General features: G+C 55.0%; 1 protein-coding gene across 1 annotated transcript; it reads right to left on the reverse strand.

Annotated features, from left to right (window-relative positions):
• Window positions 1-4886: 4886 nt before the first annotated feature.
• Window positions 4887-14039, reverse strand: VOLCADRAFT_105831 (uncharacterized protein; the record flags this gene model as incomplete). The annotated part of the gene is made up of 12 exons (XM_002953173.1): window positions 13876-14039; window positions 13159-13244; window positions 11591-11657; window positions 10975-11243; window positions 10329-10625; window positions 8977-9138; window positions 8321-8526; window positions 7839-7918; window positions 6731-6802; window positions 6100-6139; window positions 5333-5470; window positions 4887-4944 (listed from the first exon to the last, which is right to left on the reverse strand). Exons 1-12 carry the CDS (start codon window positions 13997-13999, stop codon window positions 4887-4889), a joined length of 1599 nt encoding a protein of 532 aa, XP_002953219.1. The 5' UTR covers window positions 14000-14039.
• Between the last annotated feature and the right edge of the window lie 4368 nt (window positions 14040-18407).

An 18407-nucleotide genomic window follows, 5' to 3' on the forward strand; every position in this document is an offset into this window, starting at 1 on the left:
GGGGGGGGGGGGGGGAACAGGGGGGGTATAGTGGTGGTGGTGACGCAGCTCCCCACGTGGACGGCCGCATGTGTATAACTTGCGGTTGCTTTGTGTCTCTTGGTTTTATAATAAAGCTGTAACATTAGCGGTCAAGTATCAATAATGATGATGGTAACAGACACAGCATATAAGAGGTGGGTTGCTGTCGGAAGGTGGCTGGGATGTCTGTGTGGGGGTTAAAGAAGTAGTAGCGGGTAATTAGTAACCCCCATATATTGCCATTTACAACCCGCAAGAGGGTCAACCCCCCCCCGCCCACCCGCCCACCCCCACCCTCGTTCATGTTGTGGCACTCAGGAACGATGAGTACATTGCGCCGTCCAAGGCGAAGGCCATCAGTCGACTTGTGGTGCAGCTGTGCAGCGAGCTGCGCGGAGTGGCCATTAACCTGGTGTGTGGGATGGCGGTGGGGTGGCGGTGGGGGAGTATGCCACGGGGGGAGTCGGCGTGTCGATATGGTGGAGGAGGGGGAGGGGTGGGAAGAGGGGCATGCTAAGGCGTGTGTGTGTGTGTAGGAGAGGCGGCCGCTGTGTACGTCATACAGCAGGGACATGAAGGAAGTGACCGGCAGACTAGGAGTATCTCGCACTAACTAACTAAGGAAGGGAGGGAGGAGAGGGCAGGTGGTCGTATGCATTGGTGCAAGGAGTGAGTGAGTTTACCGTCACTCATGGACATTCTTCACACGGATTTGGAAGGGTTGAACCACAAATGTGAGATCATGAAGGCTGATTAAGGGGAGGGAGAAGCCCTTTAGAAGGCGCTGTGCGGTGTTGATGTTGTTGTGTGCTGTTTCTTGAGTTGTGTTGCCGTTTGTGTATATATACGTATGTATGTCCGTGTGACCTGCAGGTGGACTCGTTTGCGATTCCGGACCACATACTCCGCGCGCCCATCGGTCTGGGGGGCAACGGCGGGCCCCAGCCGGATGCGTACCGCGAGTACTTGGCGGCGGCCGGATTTGAAATCTGACCCCTCACCTCACCCGCCGCCGCCGCCGCCGCCGCCTCTTCCTCCTCCGGCACGTCCTGGAACTGATGATGATGCACATGTCAAGATGTGTAATATGATACCACTGGGGGGGGGGGTCAACGGGGGGAAGGGAGGAGAGGGCGGCCCGTGATTATCCCGCTGTGTGCGCCTGCTGGTGACAGACATGCACGTGCTGGTGGGACCGGCAGGAGGGGCGGGAGTGTGTATGGGTTTGGGTGTCGTGGATGTATGAGGGGTGGGGTGATGACAGGGTGGCTGGTGGGTCTTTTTGCTGTGTCTGAAAGGAGTCGGAAAGGAGCTGTTGCGCGGCAGAGGAGGTGCAGGGGGGAGGAGAGGAGTGCTTTTGCAGCAGAAGCAGGCCCAGCACCTGCACAGACAGGCGGCAGCACCCGCACCTGCAGGGCGGTGTACGGGAGTGACTGCTTACCCACCTCTGTGTGGAGGAGGAGGAGGAAGCAGTGTACGACAATGGGTGTTTGCGGTCCTGCTCCTTTATCCCCGCCGGTCCTATAATGCCCTATTGTACGACGGCGGCGCGGCACGTGCTGACCCCACTCTCGCTGTTAGGCAAACAGACAGACAGACAGACGGATTTGCTGATTTACTCCCGTCGTGATATTTACAGGGGGAATCTCTAAAAAGGGGTGAAGACTCCGGGGGAGGTGATTTCCTCTTGGTGCCCGGTCTAGACTAGTGGCAATTCTTTGGTCTGTCTCGTACATCTGTACATGTTCGTATCGCGCACACACGCACGGCGGCCGCCTCCTATACCAATCCACATCCTTCCGACGACGTCGGTACGACCCTCCGCGGAGCACCACACGGGTTGCGAGCGAGCGAGCGTAGCAAACAGACATTGCCCTTCTGCCTCTGGTCGTTGCCTCTGACCCCCGGCCGACACAATGCGAGCCATGGAACACACCTCCCTTGCCGCCTCTTCCCGCCCTTTCCGCTTTTAATGGAGGTTCAAATTCTCTTTCTATCATTTGTGCTCTTGTAGCTTGGTATTGCGGTGTTTTTGGAGGCCAAGTTACGATGTGTGCTTACATCGCGTGATGTGTGTGTGACACATTGCTGACGTGTTGTGTCGGATGGTATTTTGTTGGTTCGCCACAATTAGCGCGACAGGTGTGTGTGCGTGTGGGTTTGTGAAGTGGATGTGCGCGGCGAGATGATGCGCTTCAGATTTCAAGCACTCACACGGCGTCGCGTTTTGTAATTTGTTTGTTGGTAAGGTGGTTTCATGGGTTCATGGGTGATCGAAATTGATTCGATGTATTTTTGAGAACATTCGTAGTACAGCAGCGTACACAGTCGCACTCTGGGAATGAAAGGCGAATAATAATGCCGTGTCCCGCTAAAGCTATCGCCCTTTTGTTTCATTTTTCTCCTCTGCGTTTTTTGTGGTGTTTGATGCATCATATGGGAAAGAAACAAAAGGGAGCATAGCATGTGATGGCGCACGTATGCACACTGGCCCATCATGATGAACGGCGCGCTTGGCATTGTGTATGGTGTCGGCGTATCGGTGAGATAATCCCAACTCCCGCCCCATATCTCTGCTGCCATTGGCATGTGGGGAGATGCGCACCGCCTATGCGGTTTCTTTTTTTCGGTGTGTGCGTATGTGTGTCTGTGTGTTGTAACAGTGCTGAATCACCACGGGCGAAGAGTTTCTCGATCTTAACGTTATTACAACCTAGAAGCCCACAGCAAGAGATATATGTTGGAAAGCCTGAGGAGGAAAGGGGTGGGTGATGACTGATGGGGGGGTGGCCGGCTGGGTCGGTTACCTAGGTTTCATCTCTACTCCCCGCCGAGAACATATCGATCAATGGTTCTTTCAACAGCAGTATAAGGCTTGGGTGCGGCTATCTATCGGTAGACCCTTCCATCGGAGTGTATGACAGTTAAGAGGGAGTCATTCAGGCACCTAGTGTAGTTGTTGCACCTTGGTGAGCTGCTCAATCACTCAAATCACTCAAATTACTGCCTGATAAGAAAGGATATCAGCAACGGCCAAAGTGTTTTGCGATGGTGGCATATATACAAAAGCTAATAAGGTAAATTTACAGGACACCATAAGGCAAACCGATGACTCGAAATATTTATAACGCGTCGGCCTTCCCTTCCTATCCGCCGAAGATACCATCCCTAATACGAAATACATTATATATATAGAAGCCGAAATCCTATTTCCAAACTTTCCAAAAATCGCTATTTCTGTCTCTCTTATCCTTTCCTTCCGACTTGGAAATCTCCCCAGGGCCCCGAAACGGCGCAACAAACGGCGACAACAAGCGGTGCTGTTCCTCTGCGATGCACCATCGCCTCTTCAACAGACTCGCCGTCGTCTCCGCCTCTGGCTCCGTCCCATCACGTCTCAATCGTCAATCGCGTTTATCCTTTTTGGGATCTCTCAGATAACGAGGGGAGGGAAGGCTCCCTTTCCCTCCCCCTCTAGCGGCGCATATATGGGTGGTCGGGTGCGTGTGTGTGCGTGCACGTTTAGACGCATACATGTACCCGGGTGCAAGCGTAGCGCGAGCACCGATCTGTACCTATCTATCTATCTATGTATCTATCTTTCTTCTTTTCCTGAGCGCGCGCGCGTGTGTGTGTGTGTGTGTGTGTGTGAGCGCGGAAACATTACTAGGAGCAATACACACCCAAGCATGGTGGGGCAACATGCGACTTCTCCTCATTCCGTTCACGGACGGTGTGGAGTGGCGTGGGATGATTCCCACACATCACCATCTCCAACAAAGAGAAAGGCGCATCTCCATATCTGCGTTTCCGCGCATTTAGAAGCATGTACGCGTGCACGTACGTACGTATGTCTATATGTGTGTATTATTCGAAGGAGAGAGTGTGTGTGCGTGTATGTGAGTATGTATGTATGTATGTGCAGTTGGCGAGAGATCGGGGGGCATCCCGGAGCAGTTCCGCTCCCGCCAGCTTCCCACATCGCCTGCGCGCCCCGACTTCCCCTCCCCCCCCTTGTTTTCTCCACAAACCTTAGGCACACACACAAAAAAACCACACATACATACACGCATACACACATCAGCCCTCTTTCCGTCGGGGGATCTTCCACGTTCCAAGTCCAACCCTCCTCACCCCCTGATACTGAGATTTCCTTCCTCCGCTCGCTTCAGGGACTCCCTCGCTAAGCTCTCCTGACCATCTTAAATAGGCAATACATATTATACATCCAATTGAAAAGAAAAACTAAAATTGTTTTCGGCCTTTCGCGTGCGGTTCCTCCCCTTTAGCGGCCTTTCGCGTTCTTGCGTCGCCACGGTGGCGATGTAAACCAACGAGTGCCTCCCTAACCGAACAAACAAACAAACAAACATTCACCGTGCAAGTGCATCAGTAAAAAAAGCTACCACCTGTGTATGTGCATCCGCACACAGGCTGCTGTACGACACGAACATTAGGTGTCACGAGATTAAAAAAACATCTCACACCGTGCACATCGATTACAGCGATAAAGCAAATTCGATAGGTGGCTACAGAAAACAAGCCACCGCGGCAATCATCTCTCAGTTCTCGCTCCGGAACCATCCAGCTCCGCTTTCTCTCCCCTCTGGGCCGGGGGCGTGTGTGTGAAAGCGGCGGCAGCGGAGCGGCTCTCAGTGCTGAGGGGCGCTCACCCCTTTATCATCATTCTCATCATCCTCATCGATCTCCCCCTCATCTTCTTTTTCAGATGCTTCCCGCAAGAAGTACTTGTTGCTTCAATGCTGTGTCACTGACGCGGCACACACACGCACACACAGGTCTTCTCACAGACGTTTTTTCACACAGAGATCAGATCAGATCAGATCAGATCAGATCAGATCAGATCAGTAGCCATACGTGCTGATGCAGTCCTCGTCCTCATAGTCGACCAGCCCATCGCAGCTGCGGCGGCGCAGTTCGGTGGGTGCCAAAGGTGACAGATGAGGGAGGGGGAGGGGAGGGGGAGGGGGAGGGGGGAGGGGGGAGGGACGGTGAGCGGTGTGCTCTAGGTGTGCTGACCTAGCCCCTCGTCCCCTCCCGACACCTCCCGAGTTGGGCCCCGGCGGGGAAGGGAGTGGAAGGGGGGATATGGCGCCAGAAGAGGAGCCAGCGGAGAGCAGCGGAAAAGAATAAACGTACAAATGGTGTGAGGGGGACTTTGCGGGAAGAGGAGGACGCGCTGCAGTTTGTGCTGATTTGTGCACATGCTGCTGCGTATGTACATACGTACATACATTCAGACAAACACAGACGGAGACAGATATGACAAAGCGTCGTACACCGTACGCACTCGTTGTCCATGCCGTCGAAGCACCCGCCCATGCCGTCCGCCTCCGTACGTGCCGTATAGCGGCAGAGCTCCAGGAGAGCCTCCCCGCCGGTCAGCCCAGCCGCATCCTCCTCGGGGGGCGGGGCCAGGCTCTGAAACCTGAGGGTGTGTGTGGGGGGGGTGGGGGGGTGGGGGGGGGGATAGGTAGCGGCGGGTGGGCAGCGGTGGGGTCCAGCAGGGCAATATGCCCCCAGGGGGACCAAAGCGCCCCGTACGGACTCCCCGGCCCTCCCGCTCCCTCCCATGCGGGGGGACAAGCCGGGTCGTCATTGCGGCACAAAACACACAATGTGGCGACAAAACACACTGCTGCTCCACATGACGACGACGACGACGACACGCGAAGTGGTGTGGGCGGTGGTCCACTCACTCACTCACTCACTCACTCGCGCACTTCACTCTCCGGGTCCGAGCTCCAGGGGGCGGGGAGCCTTGATAGATAGATAGATAGATAGATAGATAGATAGATAGATAGATAGATAGATAGATAGATAGATAGATAGATAGATAGATAGATAGATAGATAGATAGATAGATAGACGTAGAGACATACAGACATACTAATAGACAGACAGGCGCCAACATCAACCACGTCTTCTCCACCCTCTCCCATCTCCCGGACTCAACCCTTTCCCCCCCCTCACACACACATAAACACAAAACCCCGCCCGGGAGTTCCCCCCCCCTCGGCGGGAGGCCCCCTCGCCCTCTTTCCTTCAAATCCTCACCTCACCACAATCTTGGCAGGATCAAACCAGTACGACTCTCCTGCTCGTACACGGGACAAGCGGGTAGCAGGTGTCATTCGCTCCAGGGGCGGGGGCATCAGAACACCTCTCCCGCGGACCACGGCAACGTTGCGAACAGAACCTTACATCACCAACAGCACGGCATCTCTCCAGCATGCGGAATCGGAGTCAACGCCGTACAGACGCCGTACCTTCAGAAAACCTCCTTTTGGGTTTTTTGGGTCGTATAACTGGATCCGGTGCATGTGGCGCATACAATTTATTTCAAGGGAGAGGCTATTTCTGCTATTTCTGCTCTCAAAGGCCCACCCAGAAGAGGTTAGTTAGCTAGTTACAAGTTACAAGTTACAAGCTCCACGCACGAGTGCGGGGGTATCCGTAAAAGCCATTGGGGGGGTGGGGGCCATGGACGGTGAATCGTTTTTAGTGCGGTTACGTGGTGGACCATCCGCCTCCTCCTCCCTCGTTCGCTTCAGGGCGAAGAAGCGCCTTAGTGCAACGTGCCGGGCCTCCGCCGGACTTCCGAGAGAGTTTGCATAAACATAGCATAGCAGAGATTCCGCTATGTTAAGGGAACCTAAGGGAACCCCCTAAGCGCCTACCACCCTACCGGGCGACAACGCCGCCAGAAGAACCGACGGCGGCGCAGGTTCCAGGCCCTGCGGCGGCTGCGTCGCATTCACTGTGTGTAGTACAACCCGGCCAGCCGCCGCCGGCGCCAGGCCGGCATCCCCGCCGACGGGGGCGCGGTACTGTCCGTACAGCACCTGTGGCGCGTCGGACGGCGGCGGCTGCCAGTCGGGTACCACGAGGAGGAGGTTGGGGGCGGTTAGGGCCGCGGGGGGTAATGAAACCGTTCGAGATGTTGGATCCGGAAAGTCCACTTCGGTTGATTGGTTGTTCAGTTGACCAGCCAGTTGGTTAGTCGGTTGGTCGTTTTTGCAGTTGGAGAAGGGATTCAGGGGAGGGAAAGACGGGGAAGAAACAGGGAGTTGAAATTTTCGGGTCGATGACCGAATGACCAAGCGGTCAGGTAGCAGGTCAAGTGAAGAAACTTTCCACACACACATACGCATATGCATGTTATTATATGCATATCATTCCTCGTTTAGCACATCGTAAGCTAATGCAGTTTCGTTTCTGTTGCTGGGCTTTGGAGGCAAACAGAGCACGAAAGAGGCAAGTACCATGTCCCCAGGGGCCAGCGGTTTTGCCACTGTTGTGGTACTAATAGCCGAATTGAGGATGAAAAAACACGTGTTATTGGAATGCCCAGCCTATAATGATATTCGTGCTGAAGAGGGATTCGATCATCAACAGAGTATGTTGGAGGCCATTAAATGGGAGCCAGCACGTCTGGCGAGGATGTTGGAACGTATGTGGGGTCACCGAAACTCAATTACCCCCTTTGGACGCTAGTCTGGGCTGATGTGCGGTGTTTTTCCTTTTCTCCGTGGCTTTTAGGCGTTGTAGTATTGCCCTTGGGCCTTCGGCTCGTATGGGTAGTCTTACAGGTATGGGGTCACGCACCCCCCAACCATGTAACACACACATATGCATGTACAGACAGACAGACAGACAGACAGACAGGCAGAGAAACAAGCGCACACTCTCCCTAGGAAGTGGCACTGTCTACACTATCCCCTCCCCCCTCCCCTCCCCCTCTCCTCCCCCCTTCCCTCCCCCCTCCCCTCCCCCCGCCCTCCCGAACCACTCACACAGCCCGATGTTGTTGACGTCAAAGCGGTGAACCGGTTCGGCCAAATACAGTTTGTAGGCGTTGGGACCGTTGAAGCAACTGCAAGGATGAAATACGACAGTGTGTTGTTGTCTGTGCATGTGTATGTTTTTGTCTAGGTGGGGGGTCCAGGGAGGGGGAAGGAAAGGATTTCAAACGTGGTTAAAAGTTGCCAAAACAGGCAACCTGGCATGTATGGATGTGTGCATGTGTAGGATGGGTAAGGGGGAACACATCCACCCCCCCACCCATCCCACACAGTCAAGAAAGCCACACACAGCCCGCCGTAGCAACAACAACAACCTCAACAACCCCCACCTCAACAACCTCAACAACCCCCACCTCAACAACCTCAACACCCACCTCAACAACCTCAACACCCACCTCAACAACCTCAACACCCACCCCCAACTCCACCTTCACCTCCACCTGCAACCCCATACTCCCCAAGTAAGGCCCCACCTGTAAGCCCCGGCATCAGTCGATCCCAGGGGACAGGTGGGATCAGTTGGCTGTTGGGAAGTGGCGGTTGACGCGGTTAAAGTGGTTAAGGCAGTTGAGGTGATGCTTGAGGACGTTTCTGCTGGCTGCAGCAGCATGGACGACCCGAGCTGTGTCGAGAAGCGCTGGAGTAGCCGCCCTGAAGACGAGGAGGGGGACGAGTCGCCCTGCGTGTGGAAGTACGCGTGTGCGTGTGTGTGTGTGTGTGTGTGTGTGTGTGTGTTTTGAAAGATGGTGCGGGTCCGGGTGTGTGTGTGGGGGGGGGGAAATGCGGGGATGGGGTGGGGAACTGGGGGTGAGGGTACGTCGTGGGGCCTGTGTTTACACGTATGTGTACGTGTGTAAGTGTATGTGTAAGTGTATGTGTATGTGTATGTGCCGGGGGAGTTAGAGGGGCCGTAGCGGGCGGGTAAGGGTGAAGTCGAGTAGCAACGATTCAAGCCCACATAGGACATGGGTCGGTAGGTATCTTCAACGTAACTCCACTTCCCCACCCTTCCACCTCCACCTCCCCCCCGCACACAAAGATGGGAAATAAACCGCTAATGAGGAAAAGGGGATCAGGACAAACCATTAAAACCAACCCCGAACAGACTCCCAACCGCCAACCACCTCACCCGGATCCAGATGTCGCAGCCCTCGGTTTCATCGCAACCGAAGCTCCCCCGCTGTTGCCAATCCGGACATAAGGCCCCTCCGTAGCCGGGAATCGGGGAGTCGGCGGGTGGCAGCACCAGGACCCGGCGGCTGTAGGCGGACGGGTCGAAGCCAGGCCGGGTCTGCGGGGACCGTGTGTGTGTATGGGTGCGTGTGTACGTATGTACGTATGTGTGTATGTGGGAAGGAGGGAGAACTGGCTCTTCCCGACCTGTAACACATGCGAGGGGCATTACAAAACCGTCCGTACATACATACACGAATTCTTGTTTGTTTCTTTTCCTCCCTTTTCGTTGGTGGTGTTTGGGGGGTTGTTTCAGAGAGCCTTTGACTTTGCCCTAGCTGAGACTTGTGGACCCACTCTAGCGGGACCTGAGAGCCCTTCGTGGTGTATTCACTGCAGCGCCATCCCCGGATGGAGGGGGAGCGGAGTGGCTGCGTAGAGTGTTGGCAGTCTGAGTCGGGGTCGGGAGCACACAAGACTAACCGACTTGTGCTGTGTGCTCCCGACCCTTGCGCTGTGTTTCGGCTTCGGCCCCCGGCTCTCGCGGCCCACAGTGTAATCTAAGTCATACACGGGTTCAATATTCCACACATTCCGGGTTCAAATCCGCCTGCCCACCCCTCGGTGTGAGGGGTGTTGACTTGGGAGGTGGCCCCCCATCTTGTGGACGGTGTGGGACGTGATTATAACAACTTGCGAGTTGACCAGGAACTAAGTTGTGGCGCCGTTGGTCCGCTAGATTTGGTTGGATGCTGGTGGTGAGTTGCCGAACCCAACGAATACATTCTGAAATCGGATGGGGTGAATGGATTAGGGTGCCCCTCTCGCAGGGGAGAGCAGGGAACTGCCTCCAAGGGAAAGGGGGCCGCTGGTGAAGCTATACCACCCTGTAACATCATACATACATACACACAGCACGAGGTATAAATGCGGCTTCCGCATCTTAAGGCTTCCACATGCCGGGCTTACATACACATACACCCACATACACCCACATACACACACATACACACGCACACATACACACACATACACACGCACACATACGCACACATACACACACATACACACATACACACATACACACATACACACGCACACATACACACACATACACACATACACACGCACACATACACACACATACACACGCATACATACACACACATACACACCCACACCCACATACACACATACACACGCACACATACACACACACATACACACGCACACACACACACAAAACAGACGTGCAGACAGGCGAAACCCTAGAACCCTCCAAGCCCACCCCATTCAACTGAAACCCACCTGCCGGGTGAACTGTACGGCATACTCCATCCAGCCAAACAGCTCGTCCATGCCGCAGGCGCCGGAGATACCGGCTGAACCCGGGCTCGCGTCCCATTTGGCGCCGTTGGGCCTCGTGCCGCTGCACGGCAGACTTAGGTTGAGGACGAGTGTGTTTGAGCGCTTGAGTGCGATATTGCCGTACGAACACTCAGATAGCAGGCGGTTTAGGGCCAAGGGAGGCGCGACGGGGTTCTTGGCGGCGGGCGGTCGGAGGGCGGCGCCGGCGGGGGCCCCGAAGAGCACCTCCGATACCCTCTGCCGGGGGGAGGGGGAGTTGGGGGGAGGGGGAGTTGGGGGGAGGGGGAGCTGGGGGGAGGGGGAGGAAGGTGACGTCCGCCGGTCTTCCCGTTGGATTCCCGGTGGGGCTGCCAGTCCTCGCCCCACACGTGGTTAGAGGGACAAGGATTCCCCCCGACCCCCCCATACACATACATACATACATACATACATACATACATACATACATACATACATACATACATACATACATACATACATACATACACACATACATACACATACATACATACATGCGTGCACAAGCACTCATACGCACTCACACATACGCACTTCATATGTACGGCACATGCACGCCAGCCCTTACCTGTGCTGTCATCGGGCTGGCCACGGGTGAGCCGCAGACGCTCGTGATGACCCACACAGCCATGCTGAGCCGCAGCGGGTTGGCCGTATCGCCCGTGTAGTACACTGAGCTGGACGGGTACAGCGGGTAGTCGATGTTGCTGTCCGGCACTCCTGACCAGGACCAGACGTACAACGTGCCCGGAGGGCCGCCAAACACCGCCGAGGGGTTGCTCGTACTGGCTACGAAACCAGACTTGTCTAGATCCACGATGAGTTCCACAGCATCCCCTGAATGTACGAAATCACGACATGGTTTGTACGACATGTGCGAAGAGGTATGTAGCTGCCGTACACAGACGTGGACCTTTCGCCCGCCAATTTTCAACGTCAGACGACCTCCACGACGATTGCTACTGCTACTGCTGCAAACAGTAACGGTAATATAACTACAGCTGTGTGTGTATGCATTGATACATCCCCGCCACCAAATCCAAGGATGTGCTCCCGGAGGTCCCCCTCCGTCGCAGCTAACCCCCTCCCCCCCTCCCCCACAGCATTGCGCTGCCCGCGTTCTCCCCCCTCTCCCCCCGGCCCCATCCCCCAAACCCCAAAACCCTAAAACCCCCTCTTCTCACCAGTCTTGAGCTCGGGGCCCGGCGGGACCACATTGGGTCCGAAGACCAGACTGTACAGCACCCATTCCTGTAATGCAGGATCGTACAGGTTGACGTGTCAGGGCCCGTTCACTTCATGTTTTGAATGAAGGCCTCTACTACACACATATAAACACACACACAACTTCCCTTCAGCATTTCCTCAGTGCGTCTAAGATCAATGAGACACACATATTACGATATACACACAACACGACAAGGGCCTTTCTTCGCGCTTGGTCGGGTCTGAATGGTCATATGAAATGTTTCCACACATTTTCGCATTACTACTACTACTACTGTGAACTTGTTGAATGAGAGTTTGATCGCTACCTATCATCACCATCACCATCGCGCTCGTTCTCTGCGTCTTTAATCGTAGATTGAGTTCCCCTCGTGTGTGCCTGCCTGCCTGCGTTTTCCCCTTCATATCGATTTAGGTCGTCGCAATGGGTGTCGCTTCGCATTTCGCCGCGGTGGGTGCACCGCTGGTCCCGGGCTACCAGCCAGTGCCAGGCCGGCGAGGTGGCGATGATGATGATGATGATGATGGAAAGCTGCGGCCACACAACATTGCATAGAGAGCCGCGCAACTTAGCTCTTCTTCTTCTTCTTCTTCTTCTTCCTTCCCTCTTAATTTTTCTTCTGTCTGTCGTTTATTATTACCAATATACTTATACTACGTTTGTGACTCGCTTGTTGCTTGTTCATTCTCCTTGAAACTTTATGCGTCGCAGCTGCTTCGCCCGCCAGGCAGGCAGGCAGGCGCCGGCGCGGATTTTCTCCTTCCGCGCAATAACCCTCCCTTTTGCCCGTCCTCATCTGGGCCTACCATACCGGTACTCGTGTGCGATTGGGCTCTTCTGAGGCGCATATGCAAAATCATGAGGTTTTGTTTTCTGTATGTTGTGAGGTTTCGTATGAGCAGGTTTGGATGTCATCCGGCTGAAACGTCATGCGCTCGTCAGGGCCACTGCCCAGCTGAAAAGGGAAGAGAAGGTTTTTTTAGGGAAAGCACAATTCCCAAATATCCTGACGAGGCGTACTCCCAGACAAGGCGATTCTCAACTGACTAGGACCTTGCCTAACGAGGAAGTGCGCTGTTTCTGTACGGCAAGTGATCAACTTCCATCGCATCCTATTGAGGAATTGGGAATTAGGCTGAGCTGAGTCAGATGAACGAATCCCTTCATCTACCTAGCTACCGGGAACTTCCCCTAACGGAATCTCCGAACGAATTAGGAGATCCCCCATCACTCTTAAATCGTAAAAGACGAGAGTGCTATTTAAAGTGAAAAATGCTACGAAACAAATGTCTGTGGGCGCAGATGTTCCTCCAGCGAAAAGTTCCCAAATCAAGAAAGGCCTTTAGGCAAGGAATGGATCCCCAAGTCGGAAAGTTCATAATGTAACACTATATACGAGACAGTCCTACATGAAAAAGATGATTATATAAAAACCTCTCGGCCACACATAAAGGCCTTGCAGAACGGAAGCACCGTTGAGTGCATCATAACGCCCCCGAACGCCAGCCAGCCGGCCGCACTTACCCCGTTGCTGTACTTACGAACATGATAGGATGTACTGCCAACGAGCTGCTGTCCATAGCGCGGCGCATTCAGCACCACAAGTTTGGCTTGCGGGCACACGAGGGTGAGGGTTGCGGGGCACGGGCAAGCAGGGGGATTTGCGGCTTGGGGAAGCACGGGAGGTGGCAGGGCCTGTAAACAGACGTAGGGAAAGCGGTTACAGAGGAGTAAGGGATGAGCTGCAGTAAGGGGCCTCCCTTATGGTTCGGAGAGAAGAATGTTAGCAGCGGGACAAAGAAGCGGGCCCCGTGGAAATGGAGGACCCGGCGTGCGGCATAATGGAATGGAAAAAGGCCCCGGTCATGGATTGGCGAGATTTGCGGGGTTCGGCGTCGATGTAGAAGAGGCATCGGAGCGAGGTAGAGCTTGAGCAACGCATCCTGGGCACGATAAGACACATGGCGACAAATCTTAATGCTATATTGCTAAAGGACACTTGTTCATGGCCGGCAATTGTTGGAAACGGGTGAGGACGCTTGAAAGGTCGAACCGATGGACATGTTCCAAACTGGGCAACACGTTCCTGACTGACGAACGCCATCGAGCCGGTTGCCAATGCTTTACAGAAACAGGAAGATGGGCGCTATGAGAGCTAAGCAGTGGATAGTAAAGCTGGAATCAGGATTGTGGATTGTTCTGTTGCAGTTCACAGTGCCCTGCCCAGGCCCAGTTGCGTACCTTGAAACTGGTCAATGCTGATCGCGTCCAAAGGCAGAGTCAGCACCCAAATTCCTATGAGCTTAATGCACAGAATACGCCCCAAAAGGCTTTTTGGTAGCCAAGCGCTCGGGTTTCCCGCCATTATAGCACCTGCAGTGATTGTATTACTGACCGCTTTTTCTCCGTAGCAAAAATCACTGGGAGCTTCAAAGTCAACTTAAAATGTATTCGCAGTACGTAATTATGAGAACACGACATGAACGGATCAAGTACATCTCTGTCAAAATAGTAACGACAGCCAGGACTTGCTTTCGGGAATTGAGCTGAAGTTGGACCGATGGGCTGTTTCCGGTTGCCTTCGCTCGTTCGTCATGATAGTCGGTACGAGAGAAAACCTTGGCAAGCCCTTGCTGCCTGGAAAGGCAGTCCCGCACCCCGTGCGCCGCAAACGCGCAAAGGTAGGAAATACGTTGTACTTGCGATTGCAGCGCTTTTCTCGTCGGCGACATTTTCATAATATGGCGTTCCGTAGCTTGGCAATTTGCAAAGCGGGCGAACTGTAGCTTTGCGAAGTACACTTCCAACATGCTGGGCATCGACCGCTGCAATCGCCGCAGCAAAACACGGCAATCTCCAGCGTCCTTCCTATCTTCGTGTTTCGATGAGTAAGCTACATGACCACCAGCTGCAACTGCCGGCTCTGTAGCAGTACAGTACGAGGAAGTGACAGCGATATCCGTCATTTTGATCAAACAGCATGGAAAATATGAAACCAAAAAGTTATGTTCCCAGACGGTTCCCATCATGAGCAATCCTTCGGTCGCGCTAGGTTTCCGCGCTTTTACCGGTAGACCGATATCGTACAGCACAGGCGATTGGGTTCAATCTCGCGCCATGCCGAGCTACCGACTCCCAACCCCATGCCCAACCGATTCCAAGAAAACTTTCAACCCTTCCATCCATCCGTCCATCCTTCCGGCTCTCTGTGTGTTCCGTATTTGTAGAATTCTACATCCCAACACAACGTTCTTCGTCATTTGCATCAGCATCAACTAACTCAACGCATCGCAACTGATGGCACCCAACCACTCTCGCAAGTCCCCATGCTCTACCACAGGAACCCCCATGACCTTTTCATCCTTCCGCCGCCCACCGCCTACAAGCGAGCGAGACCGCAGCCAACCCCCGCTCCCACCTAGCTCGGCACTCCCTCCCACTCCCTCCCACTCCCAACTACCTCGGCACCCACCCCCGCCCTCCCCCAGCACACGCACACGCACACGCGGGCTGCCCTCCGGCCAAACACACACACACACAACACCAGCTGAGGACCCCTTCAAACACAGACAACAGTACGCACATACATACATACATACATACATACATACATACATACATGCCTATATAGATGCACACATACATGCAGACTCGTCAAACGGGCGTCAGATGTCACGTGGCCGCTCCCCCATGGAGCGTCCCCCTCACCGCACCCCAACTAACTAACTAACCAACCAATAAACAGGGACAAATGCGCACATGCACATGCACACGCATACAGCCACGCCAAACACGACCTGCCAGCTGGTCTACCTGCCCCCCTACACGCCCGCCTGCCACCTGCCAATCGTACTCCCGAAGCCACCTACCAGTACTCCCCATCCTCCTCCTCCTCCTCCTCCACCCCTCCAAACCCATCACGCTCTTCCCCCACCCACCCCACCCCCTCTCCGGGAAAAACCCCTCACCCACGGGGCTCACAGCGACCTCCGCGGTGTATAATACGTGTACAGAACATTATTTGGTGTCCGGCTGCAGGCCAGGCGCCGAAGCCAACGCCGGGGGCCCCGAAACCACCTTCCGCCACCTACCCCACCATGAAGCCGACGCAGACCCTGTCTCCGCTGCTTTAGACTGCGTCTTTGAGCTGCTGGTCGTGGTGGTGGTGGTGCTGCTGCTGGTGCTGCTGGTGCTTGTGTTGGTGCTTGTGGTATCGTTTTGGCCCCGGCTATCGAGGCTGGGGCCTAGCTCCTTATCGCGAATAGCAGCACTACTGGTGGCGTCGTCGGCGGCTGCGGCTGAGGGCTGCGGCCTGGCCAACAGCGCCGCCCTGGCCAATGACAGCGCTCTCCGTACGGCGGCGCCGACCGCGCCATCGCCGTACGACGACTTCGGGACGTTCAGCTCGTCCAGCTCGTCTTCTAACTCGTCCTCGACCTCGTAAGATCGGGAGTTGCTCAATGCCTGGGATTTTAACGAGGGTGGAAGGGGTTGGAAGGTTGCTGTTTGCAGTTGGCGGTTGAGGTTTCTCATCGTCATCAGCGATTCCCGTCTACCCCAGCCAACCCCTGCTATAGCAGCCTACATTTATGATATCATCATAAATTATCCATATAGCAGTTGGGTAATGAGGCACCACCACCACGACGTCGACGACGACGACGATGGCGGGCGATTTTTGCGGCGTGCGTTGGCGGTTGAAGGACAGCAGCGCGAGGCAGACTAGACTAGCGCTGAAATTGCGCTGATCGCGCTAAAGCATAAAGGAACTAGCTGCATGAAGCGATAAGGCAGGACTGCTACAACGAACAAAAAGAAAGATACATCAAGGAAAGATATATCAACAGAGGGATGTAGCTCCATTACCTAATACTCTGGCGGGCGATCCGAGCCCTTTCCGGTCCGCATGTACGACCATTCGTTGATTTTTTGTTCAGCTCTCATCGCAACGGAGACGGGGGAAAATTTCCTCTGTCGAAGATATTTCTCAGCCAGCAGAGTAAAATTTACATACAGGCGAATTCAGTACTTTGTTTGAAGCCCTGTTTAGCGGGCCGTTCGCTTCCTAAGGGACTGCCATTATTAGGCGACCTTGGGTGAACCCCGCGTCTTCCCCATAGGGATTACCGGAGCCAAGGCTTGTCGCTATATGAACTGGATGGGAGCGGCCCCGCCTAAGGGTGCGCGTCTCGATTGGTTGGAGCACACTAAAGTGACCATCCCCCAGCGACTACATCATGTGCTCATGCGTTTTCGGTTAGACTGTTGGTTAATAGGCCTAAGGGGCGTGAGCGCACCGCGCGTACCTGCAGGCTTTGTGACTGTGGAGCGGTTGAAGATGAGTTGCATGTTTTTGATAAATGCCCCGCTAACAAGAGCATACTGGCGAAGTACGATGGTGAGATAGTCTTTAAGGGGCGCAGCATGCGCACCATTATGACTGAGGCGCCGCCCCTGGCATTGGCCAGGTACCTCTCAGAAATTTGGGAGGCCAGGCATGTCGCGCTGAGGCGCTTCACCCTGAAGCGAACGAAGGAGGAGGAGGATGGCCTCCCGCGTACCCGCACTAATACCAATACAACGTCCATGGCCCCCGCGGCTTTTACGGACACACCCGCACTTGTGTGCGGAACTTGTAACTTGCAACTTGTTACTTGTTACAAAACCACCACTACGACGCTTCCACACCTTTCCCCGTTCCCCTAAGACCAACCAACCAACCAACCAACCAATTCCCCAACACCCTAAAAACACGTTAACCTTCCCAGCCGCCCAACTTCCCCCCCAAACTCCCACCTTGAGGAAAGGGCTCCGCAGCTCCCCCAGCACCCCCCCTCGCTGGTACGCCGCCAGGTCACCCACCGCATACACACGGGGGTAGGAGGGCGGCTCTGGAGGGGCGGGGGCGGGGGCGGGGGACAATCCCCCGGGCAATCCCGATGGCGGCGGTGGTGCCGCTGACAGTCCCGTACTTCCTCCCGCCGGCAGCGCCTGCTGCAGCTCTGGACCCAGATCAACCGCCAACAACTTCCACACGTAACGACCCTGGGGGGAGGGGAGCGATGGCGAAACGGGGCATGTGGCTGGTAACGGTTGCCTTTACTTCTTTACGGCTTCGTTTTACTTTTCTTCCGCGCTCACTTTAGTTTTGGCGGCTAGGTAGGTAGGTTTCCGCGGTCATCATCATTACCATTATCAGCCCTAGGTCGTCGCCTTCAAGAACGCCTACTGGTCAGTTCTGCTCCTTGGCAGCAGCTTCACTCGTTCGTGGCTCGTCATTCCCCCCCTCTTCCCTCCCCCGCACCTGCTGCCTCTTGGCCTCCAGCGACACCAGCCCCTTGCGGTCGGGCCCCGACAGGGGGAACATCATCTGGATGCGGCGGGAGCGGAGCTGAAGGGGGGGGGAGGGGGGGGAGGACGGGTTAAAGCAGGGATTGCGGGCGGGGAAGGGGGAGGGAGGGGGGACGATTCCTGAGACAGTACGGAAACGAGACGAGACGAAAATGAGGTAGTAAGGAGAAAAAGCGATGGAACATGGGTGACGTGCCGCCGGAAGCGGAAGCGGGGAAGGGGAGAGGAGAGGAGAGATCCGACAGCACTTGCACACACACGCGCACATACACACACGCACGGCCTCACATATACGGCAATACCTTGATCCGAAATTTCTTCGAAAGGTACAGTCCCCCTCCCGTTACCACGTATGCTCGTACGGCACTACCCACTAGAGGAGCGCCCATGACCTGTACGACAACCGGAAAGCGGAGTGAGGG

Source organism: Volvox carteri (assembly GCF_000143455.1).
Source record: "Volvox carteri f. nagariensis unplaced genomic scaffold VOLCAscaffold_34, whole genome shotgun sequence".
Lineage (NCBI taxonomy): Eukaryota > Viridiplantae > Chlorophyta > Chlorophyceae > Chlamydomonadales > Volvocaceae > Volvox > Volvox carteri.